This window comes from Mustelus asterias, chromosome 20 (genome assembly GCF_964213995.1).
Source record: "Mustelus asterias chromosome 20, sMusAst1.hap1.1, whole genome shotgun sequence".
Lineage (NCBI taxonomy): Eukaryota > Metazoa > Chordata > Chondrichthyes > Carcharhiniformes > Triakidae > Mustelus > Mustelus asterias.
In genome coordinates this window covers 72,455,015-72,472,661 of record NC_135820.1, presented here as the reverse complement: position 1 = coordinate 72,472,661, position 17,647 = coordinate 72,455,015, and the positions used below count along the sequence as shown (strand labels likewise).

The window sequence follows — 17,647 nt, the reverse complement described above, 5'->3', positions numbered from 1 at the left end:
CTCCCACGTCAAAACCTGGGGCGCGCGGCACCTGACACCAGAACCTGTAATAAAAAACAGGAAATACTGGAAATAATCAGCAGGTCAAGCGGCATCGAGGGGGAGAGTAAAACGGACACCATTTCAGGTCCATGACCTCTCATTAGGCTTTGACGATTGTCAGAAACATCAACTCTCTTCCTCTCTCCACAGCTGCTGCCTGACCTGGTGAGTGTTTCCAGCATTTTCTGTTTTCATTTCAAACTTCCAGCATCTACATTATTTTTGCTGTAAACCTGTACGCGCACATTGAATGCACCAATCCGCTTTCGGAGACCTTGTGCTACAGTGGGCAGCATCGCTGCCTTTATGCCAGAAGCTCTGGGTTCCCCAGGTCTTGATGACTTAGGAAAGTTCTAGCCAAACAACTTAGAGCATCAACCCGCACATCCTTCCGACACACACCAATGGCAGGAGATAAGAGTGGGAGAGCGTCTTTTCCTCGGAATATACTTCATTCATAACATTTGTGAAAGTACGTTACAGATTCAATCTTAAAAGTGCAATGAAATTCAACTTGCCTCCAAACAACATGTTCCACTCTTAAGATGCCTCAATACAATTGGGTGGCACAGTGGTTAGCACTATTGCCTCACAGCGCTAGGGACCTGAGTTCGATTCCCGGCTTGGGTCACTGTCTGTGTGGAGTCTGCACGTTCTCCCTGTGTCTGCGTGGGTTTCCTTCAGGTGCTCCGGTTTCCTCCCACAGTCCGAAGGAGGTGCTGGTTAGGTGCATTGCCATGCTAAATTCCCCCTCGGTGTACCCGAACAGGCACCGGAGTGTGGTGACTAGGGGATTTTCACAGGAACTTCACTGCAGTGTTAATGTAAGGCTACTTGAAACAGTAATAAATAAACTCAATTGCAATACTCTTGATATTTACAATCTGCATTCCATGTCAGGGACACAGCCTGAGTGCAAAACATTTCAAAATGAAGATTAGAGAGAGTGCAATAGATTTCAACGTTTCTTCGTGCAGTATGTTCCACTCTGAAGTTCCTCAATGCAGTTTCTGTACCTTTTGATGGTAACACTGTACCCGGGCGGTTCACCACAGTTTCCAGCCCCTCAATGTACTGTGGCTGAAAGACCTTGGACAGCGCCCTGTTTCCATTGCACCTCTGCAGTGGCGGCCCCCAGCCTTGGTGCATCCCACAGCACGCAAGAGAGCGAGAGATTCCTGGTCAGCCATGTGATGGAAAGCAAGTTGGAGCCTCAACCATCGCTGCCCATCATTGCTCCAGACTGCAACATGCGTGTCCAAGTGTATGTTGCCATGGCTACTCAGACTCCCTGAATGATCTGTTGCACAAGCACCATCTGTGCATTAGTTCTCTGCTTTGAATAAGTGGAGGATAGAAGGGCCTTTAGAAGATGACAGTTGTGCGCTTTCAATTCATTTATCAAAATTTAATGCAACTCTCAGATGGAGACACTGTGCCATGTTTGTAAGTGCTTGCACCTCATTCCTAGTTTCACCATTTGTGTTTGTGTGGTTTCAGTCCATTCCAATCAATTTCTTGATTAAAACCCAAGGCTAAAATGTTGATCATTGTTCACTGTGTCCTGCTGCATTGTTGTAAATACCTGCACAGCTTCTGAAGTTGCGAGTCCAATGTGTACAGTTCTGGTCACCCTATTGTAGAAAAGATATTATTAAACAAGAAAGAGCGCAGAAAAGATTTACTAGGAGGCTACCGGGACTTGATGGTTTGAATTATAAGGAGAGGCTGGATAAACTGGGACTTTTTTCCCTGGAGTGTAGGAGGCTTAGGGGTAAAGTTAAAGTTTATTTATTAGTCGTAAGTAAGGCTTACATTAACACTGCAATGAAGTTACTATGAAATTCTCCTAGTCGCCACACTTTGGTTCAATGCACCTAACCCAGCACATCTTTCAGACTGTGGGATAAAACCGGAGCACGCGGAGGAAACCCACAGAGACACAGGGAGAATGTGCAAACTCCGCATAGATAGTGACCCAAGCGGAAATCGAATCCGGGTCTCTGGCGCTGTGAGGCGGCAGTGCTAACCACTGTGCCACCATGCCTGCCGCTGGGTAATCTTATAGAGGTCTATAAAATAATGAGGGGCATAGATAATGTAGATAGTCATCATCTTTTACCAAAGGCAGGGGAATCTAAAACTAGAGGGCTTAGGTTTAAGGTGAGAGGGGAGAGATACAAAAGGGTCCAGAGGGGCAATTGTTTCACACACAGGCTGGTGAGTGTCTGAAACAAGCTGCCAGAGGCAGTAGTAAAGGTGGGTACAATTTTGTCTTTTAAAAAGCATTTAGACAGTTACATGGGTAAGATGGGTATAGAGGGATATGGGCCAAATGCGGGCAATTGGGACTAACTCAGTGGTAAAGACTGGACGACATGGACAAGTTGGGCCGAAGGGCCTGTTTCCATGCTGTAAACCTCGATGACTCAACGTCATATAAATTGCCTGTGTGCAGTTTTTGAGCATCCCAATGATGCCCGATTTCTCCTTTTGTTTCTCAAATCACTGGCAGAACGGGCAAATCATTACCAATCGAAGTTCAATCCAGACTAATGTAAGTTGTACATTTAGGTAGGAAGAATAGGGAGGTCGCTTAATACTTGGAATTTGCAAGTCTGGGTGATGCAGAGGAACAACAGCATCTCTTGAGTACAAATACATCAATCACTGAAAGTTGTGTCACAGATTAGTAAGGCCATGGAAAAGGCAAACTCAAGAACTGGGCTTTATTTCTAGAGTGATAGAATTGAAAAATAGGTTGTGCTAAACCTGTATATATATATATCAGGAAAGGATTGATGGAATGGGTCTCCTGTCTCTCTTGAAAAAGAAAGGTAAACTAATAAAAGTCTTTAAATTTCTGAAAGGTTTTGATGGAGTGGATACAGAGAGAATGTTTCCCTTTGTGGGGAAGAGTGTAACTGGAGGACATAAGACCATAAGACATAGGAGCAGAATTAGACCACTCAGCCCATCGAGTCTGTTCTACCGTTCAATCATGGCCGATATTTTTCTCATCCCCATTCTCCTGCCTCTTCCCCATAACCCCTGATCCCCTTATTAATCAGGAACCTTAAAGAGTTCCACAGATTCACCACTCTCTGGCTGAAGAAATTCCTCCTCATCTCTGTTTTAAAGGATTGTCCCTTTAGCCTGAGTTTGTGCTTCAATCACATCAATACGTGAAATTTGATAAAGAAGTTTCTTCTGAATTGAAGAGTGGTGAGAATGTGGAACTCACTACCGCAGGGAGTGATTTACCGAATAGTATAGATACATAACTCAGCTAATGTCAGGGACCCGGGTTCGAATCCCGCCACGGCAGCTGGTGGAATTTTAGTTCCATTAAAAAAAAATCTGAAATTAAGAATTTACTGATGACCACAAAATCGTTGTCGATTGTTGTAAAAACCCATCTGGGTCACTAATGTCCTTTTAGGGAAGGAAATCTGCCGTCTTTACCTGGTCTGGCTTAGATGTGACTCCAGAGCCACAGCAATGTGGTTGACTCTCAACTGCCCTCCAAGGGCAACTAGGGATGGGCAATAAATGCTGGCCCAGCCAGCGACACCCATGTCCCACGAATGAATAAAAAAAATTTAAGTGCGAGGGAGAGGTGAATAAATGGTTACAATGATTCAGATGAGAAAAGATGGAGGAGGCTGTAGTGGAGCAAGGCACCAGCATGGACTGGCTGGGCTGAATGGCCTGTTTGTGCGCCATTTGCTCGCAGTTGTAATCCTCTGTAATTATTTAACATCCTGACTTGATCTACCTGTGGCTAATCTGCGTTGCTCAGACAACAGTATTTTTTGCTGCATCCAGCCTGGCGCTTTCCGCAGTATAGTTCCATAGCAGTGGAGTACCGTACCTCGTGGAAGAAACCATTTCTCAACGCTTTAATCTTAAGTGTTGAGTTATGGCAGCTTGATTGAAGAGTTAATTGTAGCCGAGTTCGGTCTTTATTTGTACATGCAAAGGAGAATCATTGCGAATCGTCACGAGCAGGAGCAGTGCCTGTTTTTTCTTAATATTCTAATTCCCCCCCCCTCCCCCACTTTACTCTCGCCGAGGGATGTTGAGACCACTTGTAGGACCCCATCTGAGATTAAATCAATCAGCACAGGCAGAGAATCAAAAACTGCGGAGCTTTCGGGCATGTAAAGGTCAGTTAACCAGCTGAACCTTGTAGGGAGCTACCATATGTGGTCTTGATCCCAACTAGCTCTACCCTACCAAAGCTCCCAGTGGGTGCAGAGTGTTCCTGATGCCTACCGATGGGCCTGTTAGCATGGCACGGGAACCAGATGGATCAATTGGCAATTGAAAAATCCAGTGTTTAGAGAGGGAAGAGACGTTCAGTGATAAATTCTGAAGAATAATGTGCATTTAAAAACAAACGCTGTCAAACCCTGTCAGAATTATGATGAAAGTCACAGCAGGGACTGAAAAGCAAATACAGTTTCAAGTTATTTGCCGTGCACCGTTTGTGGTCTGCCAATTAGGATGCCTTTGACCATAGTCACTGATTTGATATCTTTTCAGGGAGGCACCAGAGAGACAAAGTTCACTCATGGCAGGAAGACTCGCAGGGAAAGCTGGAGGAAAAAAAATGTCTTTGCATAGTGGGTGGCTAGGATGTGCAATTCTCTCTCGCAGACAGTAGAAAATGAGCCCATCTCTTAAAGTTTAACATTTATTTATTAGTGTCACAAGTAGGGTTACATTAACACTGCACGGTGGTTTGCACTGCTGCCTCACAGCACCAGGGACCCAGGTTCGATTCCTGGCTTGGATCATTTGGTCCGTGTGGATAAAGAACAAAAAACGATTACAGCACAGGAACAGGCCCTTCGGCCCTCCAAGCCTGCACTGACCATGCTGCCCGTCTGAACTAAAACCCCCTACCCTTCCAGGGTCCATATCCCTCTATTCAAAACCTATTCATGTATTTGTCCAGGCACCCCTTAAAACTCACTATCATACCCGCTTCCACTACCTCCCCCGGCAGCGAGTTCCAGGCAACCACCACCCTCTGTGTAAAAAAAAAACTTGCCTCGTACATCTCCTTTAAACCTTGCCCCTCACATCTTAAACCTATGCCCCCCAGTAATTGACTCTTCCACCCTGGGAAAAAGCTTCTGACTATCCACTCTGTCCATGCCCCTCATAATCTTGTAGACTTCTATCAGGTCTCCCCTCAACCTCCGTCGCTCCAGTGAGAACAAACCAAGTTTCTCCAAACTCTCCTCATAGCTAATGCCTCCATATCAGGCAACATCCTGGTAAATCTTTTCTGTATCCTCTCCAAAGCCTCCACATCCTTCTGGTAGTGTGGTGACCAGAATTAAATATTATATTCCAAGTGCAGCCTAACTAAGATTCTATAAAGCTGCAACATGACTTGCCAATTTTTAAACTCAATGCCCCGGCCGATGAAGGCAAGCATGCCGTATGCCTTCTTGACCACCTTCTCCACCTCATTGCCACTTCCAGTGACCTGTGTACCTGTACACCCAGATCCCTCTGCCTATCAATACTGTTAAGGGTTCTGCCATTTACTGTATATTTCCTATCTTTATTAGACCTTCCAAAATGCAATACCTCACATTTGTCCGGATTAAACTCCATCTGCCCAAGCCTCCAACCGGAGTTTGCACGTTCTCTCCTTGTCTGCATGGGTTTCCTCCAGGTGCTCCGGTTTCCTCCCACGGTCCAAAGATGTGCGGGTTAGGTGGGTTGGCCATGCTAAATTTCCCCTTAGTGTCAGGGGGACTAGCTAGGGTAAATGCATGGGGTTATGGGGATAGGGCCTGGGTGGGATTGTGGTCAGTGCAGACTCGATGGGCCGAATGGCCTCTTTCTGCACTGTAAGATTCCATGTTTCCATGACTGCAAGAAGTTACTGTGAAAATTCCCTCATTGCCATACTCCAGCACCTGTTCGGGAGAATTTAGCATGGCCAATGCACCTCACCCAAACATCTTTGGACTGTGGGAGGAAACCGGAGCACTGGAGGAAACCCACGCAGACACGGGGAGACGGTGCAAACTCCACACAGACAGTGACCCAAGCCGGGAACTGAACCCAGGTCCCTGGCACTGTGAGACAGCAGTGCTAACCACTGTGCCATCATGCCGAAAAAGGGAATTTGATGGCTGTATTCAGAATAGCTAAGGATACAGAGAATAAGCAAGAAAGGATTAGACTGGGGACCTGGGTTCAAATCCCACCATGGCAGCTGATGAAATTTGAATTCAATAAAAAATACCCGGAATTAAATATCTACTGATGACCATGAAACCATTGCCGATTGTCGGCACAACCCATCTGGTTCACTGATGTCCTTTAGGGAGAGAAATCTGCTGTCTTTACTTGGTCTGGCCTACACGTGACTCCAGAGCCACAGCAATGTGGTTGACTCTCAGATGCCTTCAAGGATGGGCAATAAATGCTGGCACAACAGCCAGAGATGCCCACATTCCATGAACAAATCAAAACAAGAGACACAGTTGAAGCTTTCAAGAATGAGTGTGAAGCATCTGGAGCCAAGGTGTGGGAATGGAGTTGAGGTGTAGATCAGTGTGATCTAACTGAATGGCAGAGCAGACTCAAGGGGCTGAATGACCTGTCCCTAATTCCCAATTAGTTGGAGGCGATGATATAATTCCTGCTCAGATAATTAAGCCCTGGATTTTTTAGTGACGTGGTTGGTTCATGCAGCAGATGTTTAAACTTATTGATTCCACAAAAAAAATTCTTACAATGTTTTTCTTTCCTCCCTCAACCCCCTCCTCAGGTTCAGAACATGGGCAGCAGCCCTCAACTTGACTCCAGAGGGCAGACCTGCAATGTTGGCTATCATTTTCCGTACACCACACTCCGCAAACCCCTGCCGGAGAAGAGTATGGAAGACTGGGCGGCCAAACACCTGAACATGCACACCCGGGGGATCTTCAGGCGCAGGCTGTCCATCGCCAACATGCTGTCCTGGGTTGGAGGCTCCATCAAGAAGCCCATGTTGGTCACCAATGATCGAATCATCAAGAAAGATGCCTGCGAGCTCTTCAAGCTGGTGCAGATGTACATGGGGGACCGGCAAACACGGATGGAGAGGGTCCCCATCGCCCTGGTGATAGTCACCAAGTGCTGGACGGTGCAGGGGATCCGGGATGAGCTTTACATCCAACTCTGCAGACAGACCACGGACAATCTGTGCTACCAAAGCCTGGCTTACGGCTGGGAACTTATGGCTGTCTGTTTAGCCTTCTTTTCCCCATCACCCAAATTCCAGTCTTACTTGGAAGGGTATATCTATCGGCACACTGACCCCGCTCATGATATGAAAAGTACGTGAACTTATATTCTTGCAGTTTGTTTTTTTTTGTGAAATAATGCATTGACTAATACTCCTGCAGTTACATAGAAACCCTACAGTACAGAAAGAAGCCATTCGGCCCAACGAGTCTGCACCGACCACAATCCCACCCAGGCCCTACCCCCATATCCTTACATATTTACCCACTAATCCCTCTAACCTATGCATCTCAGGACACTAAGGGCAATTTTTAGCACAGCCAATCAACCTAACCCGCACATTTTTGGACTGTGGGGGGAAACCGGAGCACCCGGAGGAAACCCACGCAGACACGGGGAGAATGTGCAAACTCCACACAGACAGTGACCCAAGCCGGGAATCGAACCCAGGTCCCTGGAGCTGTGAAGCAGCAGTGCTAACCACTGTGCTACCGTGCCGCCCATTCTTTCCTTCAAACTGGTTTGAGTTATAAGGAGAGGCTGGGTGGACTGGGACTTTTTTCTCTGGAGTGTAGGAGGCTTAGGGGTGATCTTACAGAGGTCTATAAAATAATGAGGGGCACAGATCAGTTAGATAGTTGATATCTTTTCCCAAAGGTCGGGGAGTCTAAAACTAGAGGGCATAGGTTTAAGGTCAGAGAGGAGAGATACAAAAGGGGCAATTTTTTCACACAGAGGCTGGTGAGTGTCTGGAACAAGCTGCCAGAGGCAGTAGTAGAGGCGGGTACAATTTTGTCTTTGAAAAAGCATTTAGACAGTTACATGGCTAAGATGGCTATGGAGGGATATGGGCCAAATGCGGGCAAGTAGGACTAGCTTAGGGGTTAAAAAAAGGGGCAGCATGGACAAGTTGGGCTGAAGGGCCTGTTTCCATGTTGTAAACCTCTGACTCTATAAACGTAGGGTTCATAAATGTAATATTTGGCATTCATGGTCCCAAGGTCTGGAGCTTAAGATCTAAAAGGATAACGTTTGAATATTGCACCCGCTGTGTTTCAGATCTGTTCCCAGCCCTCTTCTCATCCCGTTCTCAGCTTCCCTCTCTGAACCATTGACTGTTCTCAGGGATGTGGTTCTGGAGTGCTGGAAAGCTCCGGCACAAGTGGCATGATTTACTGAATGTCATTTAGGTCCCCGCAGCTCCCCCACTCATCTCTCCCCACCAGGCCCAGGAACAAATCCTGAGGCCATTTACAGCCGCCTCACTCACCACCATCGCAACGAAGATTCATTAACTCAGCCCAGGCCAGGAGACTGAATCAAAACCAGGGAGTATCGCTCTGCCTCTGCGTAATCGCAGGGCTTCGGTTGTCCTGCACTGTCAGAGATGCCATTTTTCAGGTGGCTTGTTAAACTGAGGCTCTGTCTCGGGGGGGCATAAAAGACCCCAAGGGACTGTTAGAAAGAGGAATAAGGGAGTTCTCCACAGTGTCCTGGCCAATACATATCTCTCAATGTTGCAAATTTTTATTTGGTCATTATTATTATTTGTGGGAGCTTGCTATGCACAAATTTGCTGCCATGTTTCCTACATTACAACAGCGACTACATTTCTGAATGTTTAACGAGCTTAAAATGCTGTGGATCATCCTTTTTGATTTGATTTATTATAGTCACCTGTATTAGTATACAGTGAAAAGTATTGTTTCTTGCGCGCTATATGGACAAAGCATACCATTCATAGAGAAGGAAAGGAGAGGGTGTAGAATGTAGTGTTACGGTCATAGCTAGGGTGTAGAGAAAGATAATCTTAATATATGGTCGGTCCATTGAAAAGTCTAACAGCAGCAGGGAAGAAGCTGTTCTTGAGTCGGTTGGTACGTGACCTCAGACTTTTGTATCTTTTTCCCGACGGAAGAAGGTGGAAGAGAGAATGTCCGGGGTGTGTGGGTCCTTGATTATGCTGGCTGCTTTTCCAAAGCAGAGAGAGGTGTAGACAGTGTCAATCATGGGATTGAAGTTGGGAAAGGTGCTACATGAATGCAAGTCCATTCATTTTATTACAGATGCGTTGTGAAAATCCGTACCCCGCTACTCTCCAGACTAAGAGCCGATATTGCCCTCACTATCTGTTTAGAACCAAAGTAAAGTTTATTTATTAATTACAAGTAGGCTTACATTAACACTGCAATGAAGTTACTGTGAAAATCCCCTAGTCACCACACTCCGGCGCATGTTCGGGTATACTGAGGGAGAATTTAGCATGGCCAATGTACCTAACCAGTACATCTTTCGGACTGTGGGAGGAAACCGGAGCACCCAGATTGCTGGAGTTGCGGATAGTGATGAACATTGGCAAAGAATACAGCAGGATATAGATAGGCTGGAACATTGGGCGGAGAAATGGCAGATGGAATTTAATCCAGATAAATGCGAAGTGATGCATTTCGGTAGATCTAATGTAAGGGGGAGCTATACAATAAATGGCAGAACCATCAGGAGTACAGACACACAGAGGGACCTGGCTGTACAAGTCCACAGATCCTTAAAGGTGGCAGCACAGGTGGAGAGGGTGGTGAAGAAGGCATATGGCATGCTTGCCTTTATTGGACGGGGCATAGAATATAAAAGTTGACATCTGATGTTGCAGCTGTATGGAACGATGGTTCGGCCACATTTGGAATACTGCGTCCAGTTCTGGTCGCCACACTACCAGAAGGACGTGGAGGCTTTGGAGAGAGTACAGAGAAGGTTTACCAGGATGTTGCCTGGTATGGAGGGTCTTAGCTATGAGGAGAGATTGGGTAAACTGGGGTTGTTCTCCCTGGAAAGATGGAGGATGAGGGGCAACCTAATAGAGGTGTATAAAATTACGAAGGGCATAGGGTGAACAGTGGGAAGCTTTTTCCCAGGTCGGAGGTGACGAACACAAGGGATCACGGGTTCAAGGTGAGGGGGGCAAGGTTCAACACAGATGTCAGGGGGACGTATTTTACACAGAGGGTGGTGGGCCTGGAATGCACTGCCAAGCAAGGTGATTGAGGCGGACATGCTGGGATCGTTTAAGACTTACCTAGATAGCCACATGAACAGACTGGGAATAGAGGGATACAAAAGAATGGTCTAGTTGGGCACATGAGCGGCGCAGGCTTGGAGGGCCGAAGGGCCTGTTCCTGTGCTGTATTGTTCTTTGTTTGTTCACCTGGAGGAAAATCACGCGGACACGAGGAGAACGTGCAAACTCCACACAGACAGTGATCCAAGCCAGGAATCGAACCCGGGTCCCTGGTGCTGTGAGGCAGCAATGCGAACCTCGGTGCCACCCATTAATTTGGTGGTGTAGCGTACACGAGTTGCCACAATCACATACCAGCTGCTGCTACAGACAGGGGTTGAGTGGAGGCTACAAGCTTTCTCCACAAGGAAGGAAAGTGTGAGCAGAGAGTGACTTCTCATTTTCATTCACTCTACTAAGCTAGCTGTGGTCTGACATTTGGCCTTGGTTTGAGAGCGCGTTGCCTGCCTGGCATTGCCTCGCCACTTGTCAAGCTTTCAAAAGGGAAAAAATGAGCACCGGTAGGTTCACCTCTAGTCCGGGGAGGGTGTTGCAATACTGGCTTAGGAACAGGAGGAGACCGTTCAGCCCCTCACACCTATTCTCTTCATTCAGTTAGACCAAGGCTGATCTGTATTTTAATTCTATCCACCGCCTGGGTTCCGGGGCCCTAGGTGGTACTTTTAACAGAGCCAAGAATTGGGTGGTGGAGGTAGGCGGAAGAGCAAATCTCCCGGCTCCCCCAGAGCAGAGCAGCCTGTCCCATCCGTGGTTATATAGATCGGTTCTTGATTAACAAGGGGGTCAGGCGTTTATGGGGAAAAGGCAGGAGAATGGGGATGAGAAAAAAAAAATCAGCCATGATGGAATGGCGGAGCAGACTCGATGGGCCGAGTGGCCTAATTCTGCTCCTATGTCTTATGGGAGTAAGTCAGTCAGCCCCTCAAGCTTGTTCTGTCAATCAGTGAGATTATGGTTGATCCGTAACTTAATCCCATGCCTCACCTCAGATACTTTAATACCTTCTATTGGCCCAGCATCAATCACTGTTCATGAAAGGAGAATTCCAAATTCCCATTACCTTTTGAATGTCGATGTTTTTGAATTTCATTCCTGAAAGGTCTGACTCTAATCTTTAGACTGTGTCCCCCAGCACTACACCGTAGCAGCACAGTGGTTAGCACTGCTGCTTCACAGCTCCAGGGACCTGGGTTCGAATCCCGGCTTGGGTCACTGTCTGTGCGGAGTTTGCACATTCTCCCCCGTGTCTGCGTGGGTTTCCTCCGGGTGCTCCGGTTTCCTCCCGCACTCCAAAGATGCGCAGTTTGGGTGGATTGGCCATGCTAAATTGCCCCTGAGTGATTGGAGGTGTGTGGGTTAGAGGGATTAGCCATGGGAAGTGTATGGGTTTACGGGGATAGGGCAGGGGAGAGAGGCTGGGTAAGATGCTCTGTCGGAGAGTCGGTGCAGACTTGATGGGCCGAATGGCCTCTCCTGCACTGTTGGGATTCTATGATACTGGACAGTATAACCAGCTATCAACCTACCGATTGCCTTTAATAACTCAACATTTTATCAAATCACCCCTAATCTTCTAAATTCCAGGAAATACAGCCCTGGTTTGTTTTCTTCCCTTCATTCGTCGTGCAGCTGGTGGAGAATTCTGCTCAGTGTGTGGCCTACTCTGCACTCATATCATTTAAAAGTGTCTCTTGCCGTCCTGTTTAAAAACGAAACTGCAATAGTCTTGTCATATTTTTGAGTGATCTTTCTGCCCTTTAGTTCATTGGCCTTGTGACTCACGATGCGGCACGGTGACACAGTGATTAGCACTGCTGCCTCACAGTGCCAAAAACCCAGGTTCGATTCCCGGCTTGGGTCACTGTCTGTGCGGAGTCTGCACGTTCTCCCCGTGTCTGCGTGGGTTTCCTCCGGGCGCTCCGGTTTCCTCCCACAGTCCAGAGATGTGGGGATTGGCCACGCTAAATTGCCCCTTAGTGTCTGTGGGGGATTTGCAGGGTCAATGTGTGGGGTTGTGGGGATAGGGCCTGATTGGGATTGTTGTCGGTACAGACTCGATGGGCCGAATGGCCTCCTTCTGCACTGTCGGGATTCTATGATTTAGTTGAGCTTCTTAACTTTTGTTCTCTAAATTCCAGTAACCCAACGTATCAAGGAACTAGCTGAAATGAAAAACAAGAAGTTTTCAAAATCAAGAAAGAAGAGAAAACAGAATATTGAGGAGGAGGAAGGTAGGTTTGGAGTAGTTTGGCCGTGTTGCTGAGTGAAATGTTAATGTCCGTGTTCCTTTGTTTCCTTCTGATTAGAGACCGCCAAAAAATAGCAGCAAGTCTGTGTATTTTTAACAATTTTACAAGCTAGTGAAATGTTTTACAAGCCTTTCTAGTGCTTGGCCTAATAGGAAGCTTTTAATAGAAGTTGAGTACAATATAAGCATTTAAATGGGAGCATTTGATCAAGATCTAGACCAGGGATTTTTTGTTTTAAGATTTCTCTAACTTTACACCAGTACAGGCCACCCCATAGCAGATCTGGCTGGGTGGAGTTACCAAGTTTGATACTGGCCGGAGCAGAATCCACGTAAACTGAAGCACCCCGTTTCAATTCTTTTCCTCAGAAGTTTGATTGGAAAGGGACCAAGAAGAGGTCGTGCGTTCGCTCCTTTTAAAGCACTTTTACTAAAGGCTCCCAGATCGTGGAGCTTCGGAGGGCAGCTGTGGGTCAGTTGGGAGCTCTCTCGCTTCTGAGTCACCAAGGTCCCCGATTTTAGGTCGCACTTCTTTGAGCGCACAACAAAAAAATATCAAGGCCGAAGCCCGGGTCCAGCACTGAGGGAGTGCTGCACTGTCAGAGGTGTTGTGTCTTTTTCAGATGAGACGTGAATCGGGGGTAACGTCTGCCCTCTCTGGTGGGTATAGGAAGATCTGATGGGGCCGGGGAGTTATCCCCAGTCCTCCGGTCGATATTTATCCTTCAGTCAACGTCACTGGAACGGGATCTGGTTACTGTCTGCTTGCTGTGTGTAAAATTGGCTGCTGCGTTTAGAACAGCAACTCCACTTCAGCAGTGCTCCATCATTGGCTGTGAAGCACTTTTGAGACGTCCAGGGCCGTGAAAAGCACTAAAGTGCTAATCTTATTTATTTTAAAGATCCGCTCTGCCCTTTTAATGGCATCTTTACGCTGCCAGTCTGCTTTCTGTCCCTTTGAAACTCGCGCTGGGGACCCACAGAAGGGGGTAAAGTAAAGTTTTTTTTTTAAAAAGTTTATTTATTAGTCGCAAGTAAAGGCTTACACTAACACTGCAATGAAGTTACTGTGAGGGTAGTCCCTTCATATTAGTGTGGGTGCAGCGCGTGCCTGTCGTAGAGTGTAAATCAATATCGAAACACCAGGACCTGATGTGTGTTGCTGAGAGTCTGTAACGGTGGAGTGTAGGCCGTGTGTGTAGGATATTCCATCGCGCGAACATGGTGCATCTGCTCGACTGACTGTTTATTTCTTTGATTGCCTCCCAGAGCTTCTCATCAGCACGTACGCCAAATACTGCTACCGCAAGCTTCAGAAAGTGGCTGTGACAGGAGGAAAGAAGGTCTGCAGCTGAATGCTTCTCTTACATATTCCCGACACCTGTCCCCCTCCAATTTAGAGGCCTGTTTGATCCCATCTCTGCTTATTCTTTCTATAGAATCCCTACAGTGCAGAAGGAGGCCATTCGGCTTTTGGAGTCAGCACCAACCACAATCCCACCCAGGCCCCAATCCCCATAACCCCGTGCATTTACTCTAGCCTGACACTAAGGGGCAAGTTAGCATGGCCCACCCACCTATCATAGAAATCATAGAAACCCTACAGTGCAGAAGGAGGCCGTTCGGCCCATCGAGTCTGCACCGACCACAATCCCACCCAGGCCCTACCCCCACATATTTTACCCGCTAATCCCTCTAACCTACGCTTCCCAGGACTCTAAGGGGCAATTTTTTTAACCTAGCCAATCAACCTAACCCGCACGTCTTTTGGACTGTGGGAGGAAACCGGAGCACCCGGAGGAAACCCACGCAGACACGGGGAGAATGTGCAAACTCCACACAGACAGTGACCCCAAAGCTGGGAATCGAACCCGGGTCCCTGGCGCTGTGAGGCAGCAGTGCTAGCCGCTCTGCCACTGTGCCACCCTGTGCATCTCCCCTCTGTACATGTGTTCGGGTACACTGAGGGAGAATTTAGCACGGCCATGCACCTAGCCAGCACGTCTTTTGGACTGTGGGAGGAAACCGGAGCACCCGGAGGAAACCCAAGCAGACACGGGGAGAACATGCAGACTCCGCACAGACAGTGACCCAAGCAGGGTATTGAACCCGGGTCCCTGGCGCTGTGAGGCAGCAGTGCTAACCACTGTGCCATCGTACCGCCCTATGCATCTCCTCTCCTGTACACTGTGTATTACTCACAGCTCAGGTGATGCCTGTGTTCCTAGTGGTTAGAATTTAAGTAGCAACTCATGGAAAATAACACAGGGCTCTGCCTGCTTCGGCAATGCCCATCTTCAAGATAACATTAAAATGTTGGTAACAAGAGGACACGCTCACAGTAAGAGTTGAAGGGGAGGTTAGAAAATATAAACGACACCAAGGTGAATAAGTTGCAGAAATCTCTATCCCATTGTTTTGTTGAAACAGGGTGATTATTAGTTTTAAGTTTATTTATTAGAGTCACGTGAAAATCCCCTAGTCACCACACCCTGGCGCCTGTTTGGGTACGCCGAGGGAGAATTTAGCATGGTCAATGCACCCTAACCAGCACGTCTTTCGGACTGTGGGAGGAAACCGGAGCACCCGGAGGAAACCCACACAGATACCCAGGGAGAACGTGCAAACTCCACACACAGGCAGTGACCCAAGCCGGGAATTGAACCCAGGTCCCTGGCGCTGTGAGGCAGCAGTGCTAACCACTGTGCCACTGTGCCGCCCACTCTTAGAAGAGAATTCAACACAGTAGGTGGAAAAACGAGAGATGTGGAAATGGTATGAGGAAGATATGGCATTGGAGTAAGCGTCTCGTGGGAAAAAGAACAGCAGTACAAACTGCATGAGCCAACCTGGCCTGTTCCTGTTGTGTAACATTGTGATTCTAAATGTGACACAGTATGTTCAAACCTCCGGCCTGCAGCACAGTGCTGTTACTGTATTTAACAAGTAGACAACAATCAGCAGCTCACATTCTTTGCTGCGGAATTCTTTGATCGAAGGTCTGCATTTTGAAGTTTTGATTTTCTATTGGCAGTAAGTTTGTGATCCTGACCCCAACATCAAGGGGCAAGCACAGAAGGAAAGGAACAATCGCACAGAGTTACACAGGATAACAGGAAGAGGCCATTGGCCCAGCTTGTCCATGACGGTCTTCATGCTCCATGGGTGGCACAGTGAAGATTAGCCCCGCTGCCTCACAGCTCCAGGGAGCCGGGTTCAATTCCCGGCTTGGGTCACTGTCTGTGTGGAGTTTGCACATTCTCCCCGTGTCTGCGTGGGTTTTGTCCAGGTGCTCCAGTTTCCTCCCACACTCCAAAGATGTGCAGGTTAGGTGGATTGGCCACCTAAATTGACCCTTAGTGTCAGGGGGACTAGCAGTGTAGATACGTGGATGGGGCCTGGATGGGATTGTTGTCAGTGCAGGCTCGATGGGCCAAATGGCCTCCTCCTGCACTGTAGGCCTTCTCCACCAGAACCTCCTCCCACACCTTCTTCAATTTCACCCTCTCTGCATATTCTTCCATTCTTTTCTCCCTGATTTTCTTACCTACTCTCCTCCTCAATGCGTCTATGCCTCAGCTGCCCTATGAGGTGGCAGGTTCCACATTCTGACCACTCCCCTTGCCCTCCTGCAATACTGGGCCGATGGAGTGGGAATGAGACACTGAAGGGCTGCAGTAGGTTTTGTCATTAGCTGAGGGAGGGAGGGAGGAAATCAAAACAGAAAAAGCAGGAAGGGAGAAATGAGCCATTGATTTGCAGAATTGAATCCGAGTTGGACTGAACTGAGTTCTTCTTTGTCGGCAGGGGCTCCGCAAACCAACCATTGAGGAAATCCATCACGCAAAAAACGCCATCCTGACACCTTCCATGTTTGGCAGTTCGTTGGAGGAAATAATGGAAAGACAACGTGAACGCTACCCGGAGAGGAGGTTGCCCTGGGTTCAGACCCATCTTTCCAACAAAGTATTGGGACTGGGCGGCGCACAGGTTGAAGGCATCTTCAGGTAAGGTCTTAGTTTGTCCACCCCCACCCTTAGTCCCTACCCCACACAACCCACCCCCACCCCCACACACCCCTCACCCCATACACCCACCCTCACTCCCCCACACACCTCACCCCCCCCCACAACCCAACCCCACCCCCACACAATCCCACACACACACATCCCTCACACCTTACCCTCCCCCCCACAACCCACCCTCACCCCACACAACCTCACCCTCCCCAACACACCCCACCCCCCCTCACTCACCCCCCCCCCCCACAATCCCTCAGATGGGGTCGGACATGTTATCTCTGCAAATTCTCCTCAAGCTGTTCAAAATGCCGGAGGAGACTGCACGTTCTCCCCGTGTCTGCGTGGGTTTCCTCCGGGTGCTCCGGTTTCCTCCCACAGTCCAAAGATGTGCGGGTTAGGTGGATTGGCCGTGCTAAATTGCCCCCTTAGTGTCAAGGGGATTAGCAGGGTAAAATACATGGGGTTATGGGGAATAGGGCCTGGGTGGGATTGTGGTCGGTGCAGACTCGACGGGCCAAATGGCCTCCTTCTGCACTGTAGGGATTCTATGAGCAGCCCACTGGTTCCAAAACCTTTGCTGAATTTCAGACACTCTGTAGGAGAACTCGTACTCCAATGAATACCCTAAGGCCTTTACTCACTCACTCTCTTCCTCTCTGCTATGCCTTTGTCTTCTCGGACACCTATGCGGGCTGCAGCTGATCCACCGTTGTTCTTTCGCCAGCGCAGATGTTGCAGTGAGGTCAGAGAATCTGGAAATTCCAGAGTGAAAGAAGTGACCGATTGCAAATCCCAGTAACACCCACTTCATTCAGTCGTTCAGTTTAGAAAGGAACAGAGCAAGAAGCCTGCTCGCCGCACGGGCATAGAATTCTCAGCTGCCCCGATATCGCTGACAGTGAAGTCTGACACAGGGAGACGGGAGTTTGACTGCCGAGCTTTTATGCAAGTTTTCCTTGGATGTGTCTCCCTCCCGAGCTGGACCGGCAGTTTCAGCCG

The 17,647-nt window shown here is 48.1% G+C and overlaps 1 protein-coding gene across 5 annotated transcripts in view; it reads left to right on the top strand.

The window, feature by feature from the left end:
* Positions 1-17,647, top strand: part of arhgap46b (Rho GTPase activating protein 46b) — a 190,472-nt gene that overhangs the window by 159,306 nt on the left and 13,519 nt on the right. For all 5 annotated transcript variants that reach the window (XM_078236834.1, XM_078236837.1, XM_078236833.1 and 2 more), the window contains exons 4-7: positions 6,845-7,394; positions 12,517-12,609; positions 13,896-13,969; positions 16,434-16,633. In XM_078236834.1, coding sequence (XP_078092960.1) covers positions 6,845-7,394; positions 12,517-12,609; positions 13,896-13,969; positions 16,434-16,633 — 917 coding nt within the window. The remainder of the gene's footprint in view (positions 1-6,844; positions 7,395-12,516; positions 12,610-13,895; positions 13,970-16,433; positions 16,634-17,647) is intronic.